Genomic DNA, 16,627 nt, shown 5'->3' with positions numbered 1-16,627 from the left:
ATCTCATATCAAATGCTCTGTCAAATAATAAAACCACAACATTAGTTAACGAACAAAAACTAAAAACAAAAACTAAGAACTGCGGCATAGTTTTAGGTAAAGTCTATTATTGAGTTATGTCTTGAGTTTACGAGTCGTATACTTTTGAATTATCATTTATGTATGCAATTGAAGTAACATTGAATTATTTATCACAAAACCCAATCATGTAGATTCCAAGAAGTAACTTGTTTCTTTTTTGGCTTGTTTTATCATTTATCATTTATGTATGCAATTGAATTATTTTCTTTGATATAGCCTAACATTGAATTTCTATATTTTCAGACATGGATCCCGGTCCCTCCAGAGTTAGACCTACGGCGTCAGCTAGGAGACGTCGTGCTAGGATTGCTTCTCCCGAGCCTGCTCATATGCCATCGCCCTCTCCTGAGTCAGAGCATGATGATATGCCCGCTAGGGGCGAAGACGATGAGTCCGTTGGACCATGTCCAGGAGGTCCAGAGGATGAGTCCGTCCTGATCAGTTTCAGGACGCATATAGCAGCTTCCATCTGGAGGCAACAGGTATTGTTTATTTGTTATAGCATTATATTTTGTTTATTGATGTTTTATAAAGTAGTAGTAATTATACATTTATATTACAGGAACGGGCTCCACTAAAGTGCATGAACCATACTGCCAAGGTTGGTGAATGGAAGTGGTGGTCTTCAAACCAACCAAATACCAGGTTCAAAGCACTATTGAGGCAGTCGGGCCTCATAGAGTTAGTACAGTGCTCTTATCGATTCACCGATAAGATTCTGATTTCGGGCTTCGTAGAGAGATGGCAGCCCGAGACGAACACCTTCCATATACCATTTGGCGAGATCACTATCACGTTGGATGATGTATCCGCCATTTTAGGGATTCCTGTCGCAGGTGCCTCAGTAGCAGTTTCTCCTGAGAGGATGAGTGATCGGGATGCTGAGGAGCTACTTGTGGAGTTGTTGGGGGTGTCAGCTGGAGACGCGCGTCAGGAGGTACTGTCATCGCGCGGTCAGTCTGTGAGGATGAAGTGGCTGAGGACTCAGTTTCACTCTGTATCTGATAGAGACAGCCAGCAGAGGATAGAGTGTGCAGCACGAGCCTATTTGTTATTTTTGTTAGGCTGCACACTCTTTGCTGATAAGAGTGGGACCAGGGTGCCTATAGCGTATCTGTGTTTACTGCGGGATCTGGATAGGGTGAGCACATATGCCTGGGGTACAGCTGCCTTAGCATATTTGTATCGGCAGTTGAGGATTGCGTCGAGGTCATCAGTGAGACAGATCAGTGGTTATATGACGCTTCTGCAGGCATGGATTTATGAGCATTTTCCAGCACTCAGTCCTCACCCGTCGCTTGAGTATACTGATGCCAGTCCCCGCGTGCACCGCTGGATGCCCGGTACTCCATCCCGTACCACGATGGACCATTTAGTGGTTCTACGTGAGTCATTGGACCTTTTGAGCATCGATGAGGTATGTATCATATTACCATTTGCTTGTGTTTGTCAGTACTTTTAATATGCGATATAGTATAAAACTGAAATGGACCTTTTGTTTTGCAGGTTATTTGGGATCCCCATCATCGGCTTCGGGGAGATCGCCCATATGTTGATATCGCATTTTTTAGTGGCTCCATCAAGTGCCTTGATATCGTAGAACCCTATCATCCAGAAAGGGTTCTTAGACAGTTTGGTCGTATTCAGACCATCCCTCGAGCGCCACTAGCCCCTACGCGAGCCAACAGAGGTTCCACAGCAGGCTCGTACCGGATACATTACTCCTATATGGATCAGCTTTGGGAGCGGTGGGAGGACCACGTGCTGAGCCAGGCGAGCAGGAGCCACCCAGTTACCCGGCCATCAGACAGCGTACCGGGATACATGGAGTGGTATCTCCGTATCACGCACGTTGCAGTTCAGCCTCCTCATCTGCGCTCGAGTACTCATTCTGGAGCTAGGGGAGGTCATGATGATGCTGACATGCACCGGCGGCGTATTGCAGATGCACTCGGTATCAGTACCGACATTGTACGGATGGGTCCCTCAGAGGCTACGTCACTAGGTGTCGGGCACCTATTTCATGCTATTTGTCAGATGCATCAGTTACTTCTGGGTGATGAGCCTGGCCCGAGTACAGCACCCTCTCATTCGGATCCAGCACCCTCTCATTCGGACGTACAGCAGTACACGCGTCGACGACGGCGTCATAGGGATTGATGATGGAGCCTTTATTTTGATTATGTAGCTTCGACTTTTTTTTTGTGTAATTTGAAACTGTTGATATTAATGAAAAATATATATTTTTGGTACATTTACGTGTAATCTTTGTAAAGCCTGGCCCGTTCTATTTTACACAAATATAACAGTGCACATAACAATCAATCTAACAATGCGAAGACAGATATTTTTTGATTTATATTGATGATGGAGTTTCACAGTACATGACTCTAAGAGCCCAAAAAAATTTACAACTTTCAAAAATTGTACATATATAAACAATCAATCTAACTCTACTGTCTCGCTAATTATAACATTAGGTGAGATGCTCTCTTTGAACTGTTGAATCTGGGCTTCATATGAATTTTCCCATCCGGTAGCACAAGGAAGATGATATTTTCGCCAGTTGGTCGCTACTGGCGGAACGGGATGTCCCGGCAACAAGAACACCTTCAAAATTAGAAATAAGAAAATATTAATAGCTACAAAATTATAAATAAGCAAAATTAAATAAGCAAAATTAAATATTCGCAAGTGTTGTGAACGTAGTACCTCAACAAAATGATTTCCATTTACGAATCCGATAGCGATATCTTTGCGGGATAGAAGAGGTACTGGCACAGAACGGAGAGGTAGGAAGGTCAGACATTGTTGCAACGAGAGATGGTATAGGACAACATTATAGCAGGATGCTATAAGATGACCCATGTCCGGCATAGTCATCCATCTGTCATATGGTGGACAATCATCATAATATGATAATGCATGAGTGATCTCAGCAATCGTCCCTTCCACACCATATAATGTGCGATAGTGGTCCGAATGACATTGCAACTCTTGCAATAAATCCTTCCTAACACGCACCCAGTCATCTTCTCCAAATCCCAGTAAGTCAGCTATTGCCCTAAATCCGCAATTCCCATCAGCTTTTACATCCTTGATATGCTGGATGTATGGTCTCAAGGCAGAAGGAATAGCATCAATATAGATAATGGGCGTATGTGACTGGGCTCTAGTACGAAAAACCTGCAAATAATATCAAATGATAGAAAATATGTAACAATGGCAGAAATATCCAAATAGTTATCCGTCTCAGCACATCCCGTACCGGCACGGCAAGGCACGTCCCGACATGTCCCGTATCGGCACATCTCGGCACGGCACGTACCGACATGTCCCGCATCGGCACATCTCGACACGGCACATCCCGTATCGGCACATCTCGGCACGGCACATCCCGTATCGGCACATCTCGGCACGGCACGTCCCGACATGTCCCGTATCGGCACATCTCGGCACGGCACGTCCCGACATGTCCCGTATCGGCACATCTCGGCACGGCACGTCCCGACATGTCCCGTATCGGCACATCACATACCGGCACGGCACGGACCGTCCCGTAGACGTTGTGATACCTATTGTAAGGAAATAAATATTTGGTACTTACCTTTTGCTTGGGCCGCCTCTTTTGAATCTGAGTAGATGGATTACAGATGGTAACTTTCTCAACACCAGGTGAATAACTATCCTGTCCAGATAGAACCAACTCAATCGCAGACGGGTCACGTCGAGTAGACGTATCAACCTTCATTGAAGCGCGCCCACGTGAACCGGTCTTCCGTTTTGCAGGCTCTAAAAGAGGTGTACTATCTGGACTTGCAATCTCTCGTAACTTCTTGATCATCTGCAATTGAGAAGCCCCATCTAACTTCTTGAATCGTAGCGCAATCAAATCTAACTCTGCATCACAACTCAACTGAATTGGCTGCACGGGGGGTAGGCACAATATCAAGTTTCCTCCAATGAGGATCTATGCAGTCGAGAGGAATGGGCCGACCTTCCACCCTGTACCGCGCAATCTGGTGAGCACATGGTATACCATGTGTGCGTCGAATAGCGCACCCACAATTTGAATCATCAAACCCAACTGAATTGGCTCGTTTCGATTGGGCGAGGACATGATTTAACGCACTTATAGATATGAAACCTCGCAACTCTTTGAATTCAGCTGGCTTGAAGTTGTGCTGCACTACCAATAAACTCTTCTCCAATGAGGCTTTAACGGAGCTGTGCTGCAACTCAATCAATCCATGTATTCTAGTCCAAGATGACTCGAAACTTCCTTGGCTTGATCCAAGCTGCTTTTTGAGCTTTGCATGTGCACTCTCGACCCTAGTAAACAAATGAAAGTTAGATATAACAATTGAGGCAAATTAAAATTAAATGAGTCTTTATTTGTGATACCTATTTGTCGTCACATTTCCGTAGTGCCAGCATGTATCCGTCCACGCCGCAACAAATCTTTCCTTGTATTTGCTCAGCCAAGTATCTGACACATACTGTAGTGCATCTGGATAGGTACCGAACTCTCTCTGCAGTGCACTCCAGCGATCATTATACTCGTCTTCCGTGGAGGACAGCACTAGTACATTCCAACTCATAATAAATTTATCCCATTTCTCCTTCAATTCGAAAATTTTTTTGCACTTGGCCAAAACATTCCTACTAATATGCCATCTACATAATAAATGTCTAGCAGTAGGAAATACTCTATGAATTGCATTCATCAAAGCCAAGTCTCTATCTGTAACAATCAACTCAGGCAAAACATCATCAGCTATGACACTGCGCAATCTCTCTAATGCCCAAGTATAGCTTTCTTCCCGCTCAGAATTTAAGTATACAAAAGCAATTGAAAATGTCATGTCAGTAGATGTCACCCCCACAATCTCTAAGAGCGGAAGACGATACCTATTCGTCTTGTACGTGCAATCCATTATCAACACACGGGGAAATGCACGGAATAAATCAATGCTGCCAGGGTGTGCCCAAAATAAGTCATGCACAACATCCGTATTAGTACAATTCCTATGCCACTCAATATATTTAGCCTCTGATAATTTACCTAATAGATGTTGCATTTCAGACCTCCCGGCTTTCTCTACAACCTTAAACCGTTGACGTACATTGTAGATAGTCTTGATAGTCGTAACATTGAGGGCATCTCTTTCCTTCAATGTGGATAATATGTCCTTTGGACGAACCAAACTCTTCGACATATCCACTAACAATTCCGTCTCCTGCTCAGATAATCTCCCTGCATATGAGTGCCCCTCCAGATTCTCTGCAGCGGGATGATTGTGCACTCCACATACGACCAGTAATATCCAATCATCCGCAGTATCCAATTTCTTTCCTCTTAATGCAAAAGGGCATCCACACTTCTTTGTCCCACAGGCAGTCTTTATTCGCTTTTCTTTTTTGGTTCGGTACGTCCCACCCCTCTCACAACCTAACGTAATTCTGGGTTTCTTAGAAATGGTACCTGCATCGGATGATTTGATTACAACAACAAAACCATTTCGCCTCCCAGCTTCACGACACCAATTACACAAGTCCTCTCTACTCTTGAAGATCTATACATTAAACAATTTATGTAAGTACACAGTTGTAAAAATAGCTCGCTAAACTAATACAAAATTGCACAATACATTATAATACCTCGTAAGTTGTAAATTCGCTTGTGTAATCCAGTACAAATTCTGATCCAATTATACTCGATTCGGTTGTAGCATAGCCCTACATATAAAATAATTTATCACCAAGAATTAATGAATCAGAGGATCTGTTCGGCACAAAATTCAGCATGGCACGCGATTTGGCACCAGAAGCCTTCTGTTCGGCTGCACAGTGCCGAACAGAAGGCTTCTGTTCGGCTGCACAGAGCCGGACAGAACCCTTCTGTTCGGCTGCACAGTGCCGGACAGAAGCCTTCTGTTCGGCACTGTGCAGCCGAACAGAAGGCTTCTGTTCGGTTGTGCCGAACAGAAGCCTTTTGTTCGGCGATCCAGTGCCGAACGGAGCACGAACCGTGAAAAAAAAAAAATTTCGAAACAAGGTGCAACACGTACCTTTGCGGCCGATTCTTCGTCCCAAATTACTAGTTGCTTGTCCATGCTTCGAATGGGGCTTAAATCTCCTTCAAAGATCGCCTAAACGATGTAAATGGATCGAGGGGTTTAAGGGGGGTTTGAGGGGTGTTTTTTTTTTTTCTTTTCAAAACGAAACGGAGGAGGAGGAAGGGGGGTGTACTGAGAAAATTTTAAGGGCAATATGGTAATTACACTAAAGGTTAGTTTGGGTATATTTTTTTGGTTTTTGGGGGTGTCCATAGCAATAGGGGGGGTGTATATAGAACCCCCCGGGGCTTTCCTCCTGACAGGTGGGCGCTCTCATTCGGCGCCAAAGAGTACGTGGGCGTGCGAGACTGTTGCGACTCGCACGTGTGTCATGGATCCATCATTCCATCTAGAGCTAGAGAGCATATCCGGATGTTTCGAGGAGGAAAGTGGGCCCTGCCCATGGGATATTTCATAATTAAATTTCAGACTTATTTTATATTTGATTGAAATTTTCAAAATAAAAAAAATAAAATAGCTTTTCTATAAAAATAAAATTTTTATATTTTATAAAAAAATGAAATATGAAAAAGTCTAATTTCTACCGATTGGAAATTAGAATATTTTTTTAAAAAAAGATATTCTTAAGCTTTAAGATAGAATGAGATAAGATCATTTTTTATTAAGAATATAATAGATATTTTATATAATTTTTTTTAGAAAAATAGATACTCAACCAAAGCCACTTTGAAATATATTATTTTCTATAGTTAGCCGAATATGCAAAAACCACTTTCGTAGGCGTTGGCTTTTCAGCAAAAGCATTAGAACAAGGAAAAAAAAATTCTGCAAATTTTTGCATATTATCGACCTGAAAAATTTTGCTGGATTTGGGTCATTAGTCTCAGTAGGGTTTGTGTCAATCTTTCTTGCTAAATTATCAATGGTCCAAGGATGAGAAAAAGCTAGAGCTGATTTACATCATTTCTGTTGGAGGACCGATCGAGCAATTTATAAAATTTCAATTTCCTTCTCCTACTTAGAAATTCAAGCTTGTTATGTGATGATGGACCTTATCAATCAAATGTTTATCCGATGGTAATATTAAAGGAATAATACTAATAATAATAAGTAGTTCCCTGTAAATAGTGCAAGGACAGTGAAGCTTATAGAAAGAAACTTGTGTCCCGTGAAACTAATATTCCGATTAACCATCAACTAGGTGAAGACAAGAAACACCAGTTCTCGAGATTGCTCAGTTACATCTATCATAGAAAAGCAGAAAAATTTTATTCTTAGGTCCATAACAAAAACACATTACAATACTGAGAAAACCTCGCAAGGACGATGATCCCATAGAACGCAAAACACTTCAAACGTTACTAACGCAAGACCTGCTAAAAAAGCATGCTCTTGAGTCACACCCAATCAAGCTTCCAAAGGCTGGAAAATGTAATGCACGCTGATGATAGTTTCAGTCATTGCAGCAGCTGTAGAGGGTGAACTTCTCCATGGGACGCTTGCACTCGTTGCAAGCCACCTTCTCCGTGATCGGGGCGGTGTCGCCGGGAAGGATGAGACGAGTGCAATGCTCAGTGGTGTGGTATGGCAGCAATGCATTTGTCATCGCTTGGATGAAGCCTTCCTGCTCCACAGTTGCTTTCCAATTGTCGAACTCCGAGAGGCAGTCGATGAGCTTCTTGCCTTGGGCCTTTACCATCTCCACCGAGCCCCGGCTGATGAGGGCCCAGCCCTCGTCGCTGCCGTCGAAGGTGAGCATCGTCATCACCTCTTGCATGATGGGGTCATTCTCGATGGTTTTGCCGTGCTGCATCTTGGAGTGCCACATGCTCTCCAGCCTCACCCAGAAGAACCACACCATCACCGGGTCTTGCCAGTAGCCACTGAGCTTCTCCGCAGCGATCGTCGCCACGACTTTCTTCACTCGCTCCTTTGGATTGCTCTTCCCCACATATACCATCTCTAAGGGGATCTTTGCCTCCTGTGCCGCACGCCTCAGGAGTGTAGTAAACCTTCGAATCCAGTCGATGTCCTCGCCTCCATATAGGCAAACGTACTGGCCTTCTCCCATCTATCAAGCACGACAAAAGAGTGATTCTTTGGTGCTTATGTATGGAGTAAATTAAACAAAGACATTACGAGAACTCGAACTCATACCCATCCCAGTATTGCAGGATCGATTTCATCGATGAGGAATTCAAGCCGCCAAATCTCCTCATTCCAAAGAGCCTCCTCCCTGTTACTGGTAAAAGGAAAGGCCAGAGTGCCCCATATCCACATCATGTGGAGGGCGTTAGGACACACAACCTTCCCCTGAGGATCCAACACCACCAGCACCGGCTTCTTCTCGAAGCGCCACACATCCCTGACGTATTTGATCACAGCTGGGTCGAGCAGCGAAGGGTCGTGCAGCAAATACCATGGCATCATGGATGCCAAGCGATTGAAGGTCTCCTCCTTGGTTTTGTTCCATGGATGGTGCCTGTCAACGACCGGCAACCAGACGATATCGTAGGGCCTCTCGAGCTTCCCTTGGTGAGTGTCGTTGTATATCTGAACAAGAACTAAGAGTTCTTCACGGGGGACGTCGAGGTCCGAGATGAAGAACATAACAATCTTCCTTCTCAGCACATCAACACCGACTCTTTTCTTGCTCGTACCATCAATGAGGGGAAGATCATCCTTCGAGTATAAGAATGCCCTAAGGATCTTCATGTTATCAATGTGGACAGTTTGAAAGAGTCGCACAAGTGTCTGATAAGCCTCAACGTGCTTCTTCTCATCTGCATTAAAAGATAGGATGTAGTTTCTTAGTCAGAATGAATAGAGTTGTTTGGCATTCACAAATTCTCTCTCTCTTGTTTGATGTAACCACCAGAATTTTATTAAAGAGAAAGGTATAGGGAGCGAAAATAAGAGGAGCTTATTGTGTTAGATAGAAGTGATAGAAAGAAACCAAGAACGTAGAGAGCAGCTAGGAATTCAACCAGCAAAAATAGCAGCTATCAGTGCAGTATATATAAACTTGTACTCGGTCTTGAGCTGGAGAAAATAGTTTTCAGAGTTGAATAGAGCAGGGGTCAGGTAACAGTGAACGTCTTCAGGAAGCAAGGAAAAAGCATTCACAAATTCAATAGTTTAGATCTGCTTCAATTGGAATTGGAGCTCCAAGAATTGTCTTAGCTTAAATCAAAACAATATGGTTTGGGGCTTTAAGTACTGACTAATATGTTGATGGCACAGGGCAAGTTGCTTAGTAAGGTGTTCATGAATGTTGCCAACTTTGTGAGCTAAACTCGACAATTCCCATGTATCAGTGGTGGAGCTCACGTACCTGGAAACAAGCAAAAAAAAATAAGGGATAACAAACATTAACAGTAGGAAATAGTCATGAGTTTTCTGCTACTGATGTAGAAAAGAGCATCATGAGCTTACTCGTGGCCAAGGCCAATAAGCATAGTGATCTGAGCAGCACAAGCTACAACACTTCTAATGGCCCAGTAGGCGGCGGTAGGGATATGCGCCATGGCCACCGACATGTCCGGGGACTCGGGGGAGATGTATTCTGAGGGGAGCTCCCTGAACTCAATGATGCACCTTGTGACATCCACCATGGCCTTGATAAGGTTGTTGATGGTGTCGAATCGCGGCTTAAGAACATCAGTGTGCTCAATAATATCAGGGACTTGCTTAAGTAGAGACACAGATTTCGCAAGGGGATTGACAGTATGAAGCTGGGCTGTCAGCCAGAACTCCCCATAGTTCACTGCAAAGGCTGCTAGGACTAAGACAACCTTTGCATCCCATGTGTAGCTTGACAACATGTTGAACAAGGCCAGTGTTGTTGCATGGGCATCACTGCCACTGGTGCACTTGTATATCATCTATAGCAACATGGTGCAAGAAGTATTCATGTATGTTGTTAGCTTAAGACTTGTTGCATTTAGGTTTTCCAGATAGTGATCTTAAGCAGAGTTTGTGAGCAAGTAAAAGTCTACAAAAATGTACCTTCACTTCAATAGTTTAAAGCAGCTCATCAATAGAATTTAATACACTAAGTGGCAATAGCCTAGCTAGTTTAATGTATGAGGAGGAGAATGCTAAAAATGGTTCAAAATGGGGAACAATCTCAAAAATATAATGAGGTTAACATGATTAACCTCGCTAGAAATCCTGTGGATGGTGTATGCAAGCGCTTCGAGCATTCCAACAACTGCAGGATGATGTGCTGTGTCTTCCACATCCTCCATCTGAGTCTGCTCATCAACCAGAACAACTTGTGAGCTTACTTGACATTTATCAACTACAACAACAGCAAAAGTAAAGTTGGTGAGCTTAATTTAAAGGGGGAATCCAAATAATACCTGACGGTTGGTCTTTCGGATGAGATCCTAAGTTATTATAAATGATATCAGAGTGAATCTTGCTCATAGCTCATATGGACTAGAAGATATTGCGGCATGGGCCTATTTAGATTAAGTACCATGGGTTGATCGTAGTGTTTGTGATTAGATTTGTGATAGTTATAGTTATAGTTATATTTGAATGGATTTAGACTCTTAACACGACAAAAATGTCAGAACTTAAATAGGGAGAGTATGTGAGGACCCATGCATTTATATTTTTAGTCTTGTATCAGCTATCATTGGGTAGATCTTAAGCACTTAATACGCATCTGTCGGTTAGTCTTTTTGGGTGAGAACTTAAGTTGTTATATTTTTCTCCAACGAACAATGTGACAGACAAATACTGAATTATTTATTGGTCCAGTACTTCACTAGGCGATGTGTGAGATGTGCAGTGCATCAATGCCCTTGCCCGTGTGGCTATGCATGTCGTATATCTTGGTGCCAATTGTTTGAGTTTCTTGTTTCACACTAGTTTATGACAATATGTTCCCTAGTTGAACTAAATGCCGTGCAAAATTTGGTTCATTCATAATTTGTCAATGAATCAGCTGAAATAAACTAACATATGCATGAATTTATATGTTTAATTCATTTTATTCAAATTAAATTAGCAAATTTATGTTTTTCAAGATTATATCTAATTCAAGTACATATAATATATCTTTATACGTAGTCATTTCATTTTAAAAATGACAAAAATCTTGTAACGTAACAATGTATAGATGATAAAATTCTTCAACATCCAAGGACAATCAGCACAATTGTAGTCATGAATCATGAACCAACTATGCTTGATATATAAGTGGCGGCACAAAATCATAACTTGATCAATTCTTATGATCTTATATTTTCACACCAACTAGTTCTACATTAACAAGTGGTTGTTGTTGCTGCTGCTGCTGCTTTAGAACTAGGACGAAGCTTGGCCAAAATCTAGTGAGGGTGAGACTGGAGTTCAGACCATGGTTCCCAACCATCCAGTCAGCGCGCTCATTCAACTTAGAGAAGTCCGATTGTATAATTTTCTTTTTTATATTTTTAAAATTTTATTTATTATAATATATTATATATCAATCTTATTTCAAATAAATTTTTTATTACATATAAATGAACCAAAACAAATAAACATTGAGGCACCCTGTTCCCAAGTTAAGCCCCTGATTGATTCAATATCACTTTTAATGCAGTTGTCCAGATGCCAATCTCAAAGTTTGCCATACTTGGAAACTCAAGCCAGAGCAAAAATAAAGCCGTCACAGCACAACGATCTTAACCATGCCCTTATAGATGTAAAATTTTTAGCTAAATCAGATCGACTGCCAACATGCATGCACCGTGCTTTTTTTCCTTTTTTGTCAGCGGTGAATCTAATCTAACTAATAATTTCTTCTTATAAATAGATGGTTATGGAGCACAACTATAGGCAAGAAGATTTGGTTAGCATATTAAGACTTATAATATTGTATATTAAGTAATCAAACACCATAAAATTTTGTACGGAGCTTGAGGGAACTAGCTAGTCAAATATACCACTATAAGAGTAGGAGTCGCTCGTTGCAGGATGTCCTGGACGAGGTGGAACAATGGCCTCGCATCGACATCACGGCCATCAGGAGAATGCGTGGCCAGGATTTGCTTCATCACAATATTATCGTCCGACGATGAGAAAAGGTGGCGCTCTCCCTTAATTAGTTGCATCTTCTGTGCTGCCGATATTGCCGACGTCGCCATTTCCACAAGAACGGCTGCACAAAACAAAGGACACGAAGGCTGCACGGTAGTAGCAGCGGCCGCAGAGCTTGGTTGCAGGTAGGCAACGTATATAATGGGAGAAGCATGGGAGCAGATGGAATAAAGCCCGAGTGAACCAACTACCTTGCTTCAAAGACAGGGCTCCCTCTGGATACTTTTGGTACGAGCCATTCTGGTCACATTAAGCAACTGTGGGCACCCTTGCTCTCCCTTTACAGTCCTAAAGTGCCACCTTCCTGGTTCCTGACTCATGAGGGCTCGGCTTGTTCTGCACGGTATCCAAAGACTATGGCTTCATGCAGGTGTGTATTTAGTTCCACATCGGTTATTCGCTAGGTAGATCTTGAATACTTATACAGGATTAAAAAATTCAAATAATATCTTCTGGCTAGCATTTTTGGATGAGAACCTAAGCTATTATAAATCGTATCAGGGCCAGGTCGGATATTGTAGCACTGATCCATTGGGACTGATCACGGCTGATCGTGGTGTTTGTCATTAGATTTGAATGAATTTGATGGTTCTACATTGGTTATTCGTTAGGTAGATCTTGTGTACTTATACAGGATCAAGGAATCCAAATAATATCTTTTGGTTAGCATTTTTGGATGAAATTCTACGTTGTTATAGAACTACCTTCCCATTCCATTTATTAAGAGCATGCAATCTTTTTGCCACCCGGCTTTTACTATTGGAGAGAGATATTTACAGGGTAAAGTTATGGTACAATGGCCATTATAGGGGGTGAAGCCATGGGGTGGGCTGGACGAGACTTTTTTAAGGTCCCCCCCTCCATGCATTGATGCTACCACGAGGTGAAGCTTTTAATGGCTAAAGCTATCTCTGTTTGGAGCCGACCGGCGACTCGTCTTCGACTTGTTTAGCCGGTGTTGGCCTTCGCTTGCCACCACTCCAGAGATTGCCGATTTCCATTTGCCATCGTATAGCAGCCTGTACAGTTGTTCAGCATTGAAATATATTGCTGAAACACCCTATCTTGCGTCCATTGTTTCTCAATGGTCGTAGCTTTTATTTAGGAGTTTTATATGCATATTTTTTATATTTTTTCTAAATACATTGTAAATATAAATTGACAATATGAATGCAATCATATTTGACAATATAAATATTTTAAAAAATATGTTTGATTGTGATATGTGTATACGGCTTTTGTTGTGTATGTAGTTGGATTTATATATAGAGTTTTAAAATTTTTTAAATAATTTTTTTTAAAATAATTACTCTAACGATGCTTTAAAACATCATTAAAATCAGAATTACGGTCCAATTAGCGATGCTATAAAGCGTCGTTAATTGCCGATGCTAACTAATTAGCGACGCTTTAAAGCGTCAGCAATTATTTTTCTATTCTTTGGTGACACTTTAGAAAGCATCGAAAAGCTCTTTACCGATGCTTATAAGCACCGGTAAAAATCTTAAAAAGCGTCGCTAATGCCTCTTTTTTTTTTGTAGTGTGGGAGAGAGCTAACCTTCAGCTTTTATAGGATCCGTAGAAAAATACCCTCGGAGAAATTGCAAGTGAGGAGCAGGTGGTTTGTGGTCTCTTCTTCTTAGCAGCAAAGAGGGCAGGATGGAGGTGCATTTATCATTCTTTTTTCAGATTGAGCAAAACAAATATGATTGTTGAATGCCAGCCAATTGAAGATTTTTTAACTTTTCTGGTAGTGGTATTTTTCAGTTGGATTTAGCGAATTGCGAAGCGATTCCTCGATGACTCAGAAAGTAGTAACATTTTTGACCAAGAAAGAATTGCTTCGATCTCATTTGCATTTCGCTGTATCAGGTTTTTGTTTTTTTGGAGCCTTACCTTGCTAATAATGGTTTTGAGTTGTTGGAGACTTTCCATTCCATCCGCATTCAGAATGGTTTTGAATAGGTCTTAATAAAACAAAAATGTTAGACACCTCGACCTCGAACAAGACCGACCTCTTTGATCTTGAAAGTTGGAATAAACCGAGGTGAACAACTTTGGCTCCGACAGAGAAGCCAGTCAGCCGAGGGGCCAATCGGCATGTGTCAACAAGAACTGACGGTTCCGATAACCGGCAATTGTTGCAACTCTACATTCGGCGCACGGTCCGTGTCATGCGCCATCCAGGTGGAATGACGCCCACGTCGTAAACACACGACTGACCACTAGCACGCGTCGTATCAACTCAGGTAACAGCAAAACAGACCACCCTATATAAAGAGGTGGTCCAGGGGCTCTTGGGTAAGCTCATATTATGCCGTACAATTCTCATTCAGAAAACTCTACTCTGCTGAAATTTCTTCTTTCAACTATTGCCTCTCTATTCGGATTTAGGTATTGGAGGGTTTCCGTCGGAAACTCTTCGACAAGCGGACTTCTTATAGATCATCTTCGGAGGAGATCAACTTCCGACACGTCAGCTATCTTGTCTAGCTCATCTTCTACCGACTTTAAGGTCATCCGAGCTGTGCTCTAACCTCAATCCGAAATTTAGCGGCAATAATTCTCGAACATTGTTCGTACTTAAAAATTCTGCAATCAAGATTTCTAACATTGATGTGAGGAGAAATAGGTTCGGGAATGCTTCCTTAAGAGGTCCGCCGCTCTCCTAGTGATTATGCTAGACAAAAAACTTTGCATACCATGGAGTTTGATCGAGGGGCAATCCCGTTTTTCATCTCGAAATGGCCAAAATAGAATAATTCTAAATTGTGTTCTCACAAATATAGTTGAATGTTGGAGAGGTGCGCGCGCGCATATATATATATATATATATATTTGTATATATTTGTATATTTATGCATGTATTCCCAAGCTACTTGTGGCAAAGATCCCAGTACATGTTCAAATGTTGGTGTCGTATTTTGATAGTACTATATAATTGCAGTATAATCTGGAAGATATTGATACAGCAATAGTTTCCATGCGGTAGCGGCCATGGTCTAATGAATATTTGAATAGAATCAATTTTCCATGCCCTACAAGAATTATTGCAAAAGTTTTTAATACAATCAGTTGACATCCCTTAGAATAAGTAATTGTTCTTGCAATGAACCTTACGGTTTTCTTGTGGATCATAATTTTTCTATTTCATTGAAACAACAAGCTATCTTTCTATTTCCTCCTTAATTGAAGATCATTTAAGCTCATAGGGTATGCGGGCATGTTTACATGTAGCTCCGCGTAAATATATATTATCAAATGTTCTAAAATAATTAATGTTGTTGCATTATCATGACCTATTATAAGTGGGAGCTCCATGTTATCCTGTGCATAAATTATGTAGACCAATATAGTAATTGCCACATGGTTCTTATTTAGTTCTTATATTCGGCATGAATGATAATGTTACCATAAGATGGTATTTAGTATGGTTTTACTGCATCATCTTGATATCTAAATATTGTTTGACTAACAAAAAATTATTCATTACCCAATCATTTGTAATAATCCACTATCGAATTAGCTCTTATCAGCCACCAAGGTGGTAGCCTAGTGGTACTGGGCAGAAATTCTAACCTTAAGGTCCCAAGTTCGAATCGCTGCGGCGACGATTAAATTGTGGACCGGAGCTCACTACTTTGGCCACTGCTTGGACTTGAGGTATAGGACCGCTCTTGAACCGCTAGTAGCCGGGGTGGTGCCGGGTGTGACGTACTCACACTTGGGACTCGAGCCAGAGCCCAGAGGGGTAGCTGAGCCGGGCCCATGGGTGGGGAGGGTATGAGTAAAACCGGTCGGGGTGCCCAACACACGGCCATTTCTGCCCGCATCGAACATTCTCCTGGCGGGGCGGGGGCCCAGTGGGGGCTGCTACGCGGGGTTGGGCTTGTCCCTTCCTCCCCCCTACCCCTTTTTTTTCAGCAAAAAAAAAAAAAAAAAAAATTAGCTCTTATCAAGTGCAAATATCAAGACTCAAAATATGCATTTTTCTAAGCTTCCATTTGAACTCTAAGAGGAATGGCTAGCCATAAAAAACAAAGGTTTGACTGCAAAACACAATCACAGTTATAAAGGATGCCACCAATCTTGTAGAATTCTAGCATTGAAATAATATTAGTATCTCAAGTAAGCGATTCATGTATAAGAAAAAGGAAAGAAAATAGAATAGGAGTTAGGAAAGGAGAAAGGAGCGATCAGAAGAACATAATTACAGTAGAAATTAAATAGAAAATCAAATAAGTTGCTTAAGAGATTGTCATTACACAAAGAATTTCAAAAGCAAGCTCATGTTATAATTGGTGTCGCAAAATCCAATTATACAAGATCATCTAGCTTAGTGAAGAAAAATTAGGTCAAATAAAAGCATTCCG

At 41.7% G+C, this 16,627-nt stretch overlaps 1 protein-coding gene across 1 annotated transcript; it reads right to left on the bottom strand.

Annotated features, from left to right (window-relative positions):
* Positions 1 to 7,399: 7,399 nt before the first annotated feature.
* Positions 7,400 to 12,373, bottom strand: LOC103704947 (protein SIEVE ELEMENT OCCLUSION B-like). The gene is made up of 6 exons (XM_008788480.3): positions 12,101 to 12,373; positions 10,322 to 10,417; positions 9,597 to 10,045; positions 9,386 to 9,495; positions 8,319 to 8,944; positions 7,400 to 8,232 (listed from the first exon to the last, which is right to left on the bottom strand). The coding sequence occupies exons 1-6, from the start codon at positions 12,299 to 12,301 to the stop codon at positions 7,615 to 7,617; spliced, it is 2,100 nt and encodes a 699-aa protein (XP_008786702.1). The 5' UTR covers positions 12,302 to 12,373; the 3' UTR covers positions 7,400 to 7,614.
* Between the last annotated feature and the right edge of the window lie 4,254 nt (positions 12,374 to 16,627).

This window comes from Phoenix dactylifera, chromosome 10 (assembly GCF_009389715.1).
Source record: "Phoenix dactylifera cultivar Barhee BC4 chromosome 10, palm_55x_up_171113_PBpolish2nd_filt_p, whole genome shotgun sequence".
NCBI lineage: Eukaryota > Viridiplantae > Streptophyta > Magnoliopsida > Arecales > Arecaceae > Phoenix > Phoenix dactylifera.
The sequence above is the reverse complement of the archived record's forward strand: the minus strand, read 5'-3'. Positions and strand labels throughout refer to the sequence as shown.

Bases quoted from the DNA above. Each gene is read 5' to 3' on its own strand.
- LOC103704947 (XM_008788480.3), bottom strand. From the start codon at position 12,301: ATGGCGACGTCGGCAATATCGGCAGCACAGAAGATGCAACTAATTAAG. The intron at 9,496-9,596 runs GTAAGCTCATGA...GCTTGTTTCCAG, and splicing joins CTTATTGGCCTTGGCCACGA to GTACGTGAGCTCCACCACTG. The intron at 8,945-9,385 runs GTCAGTACTTAA...CTTTTAATGCAG, and splicing joins CCTGTGCCATCAACATATTA to ATGAGAAGAAGCACGTTGAG.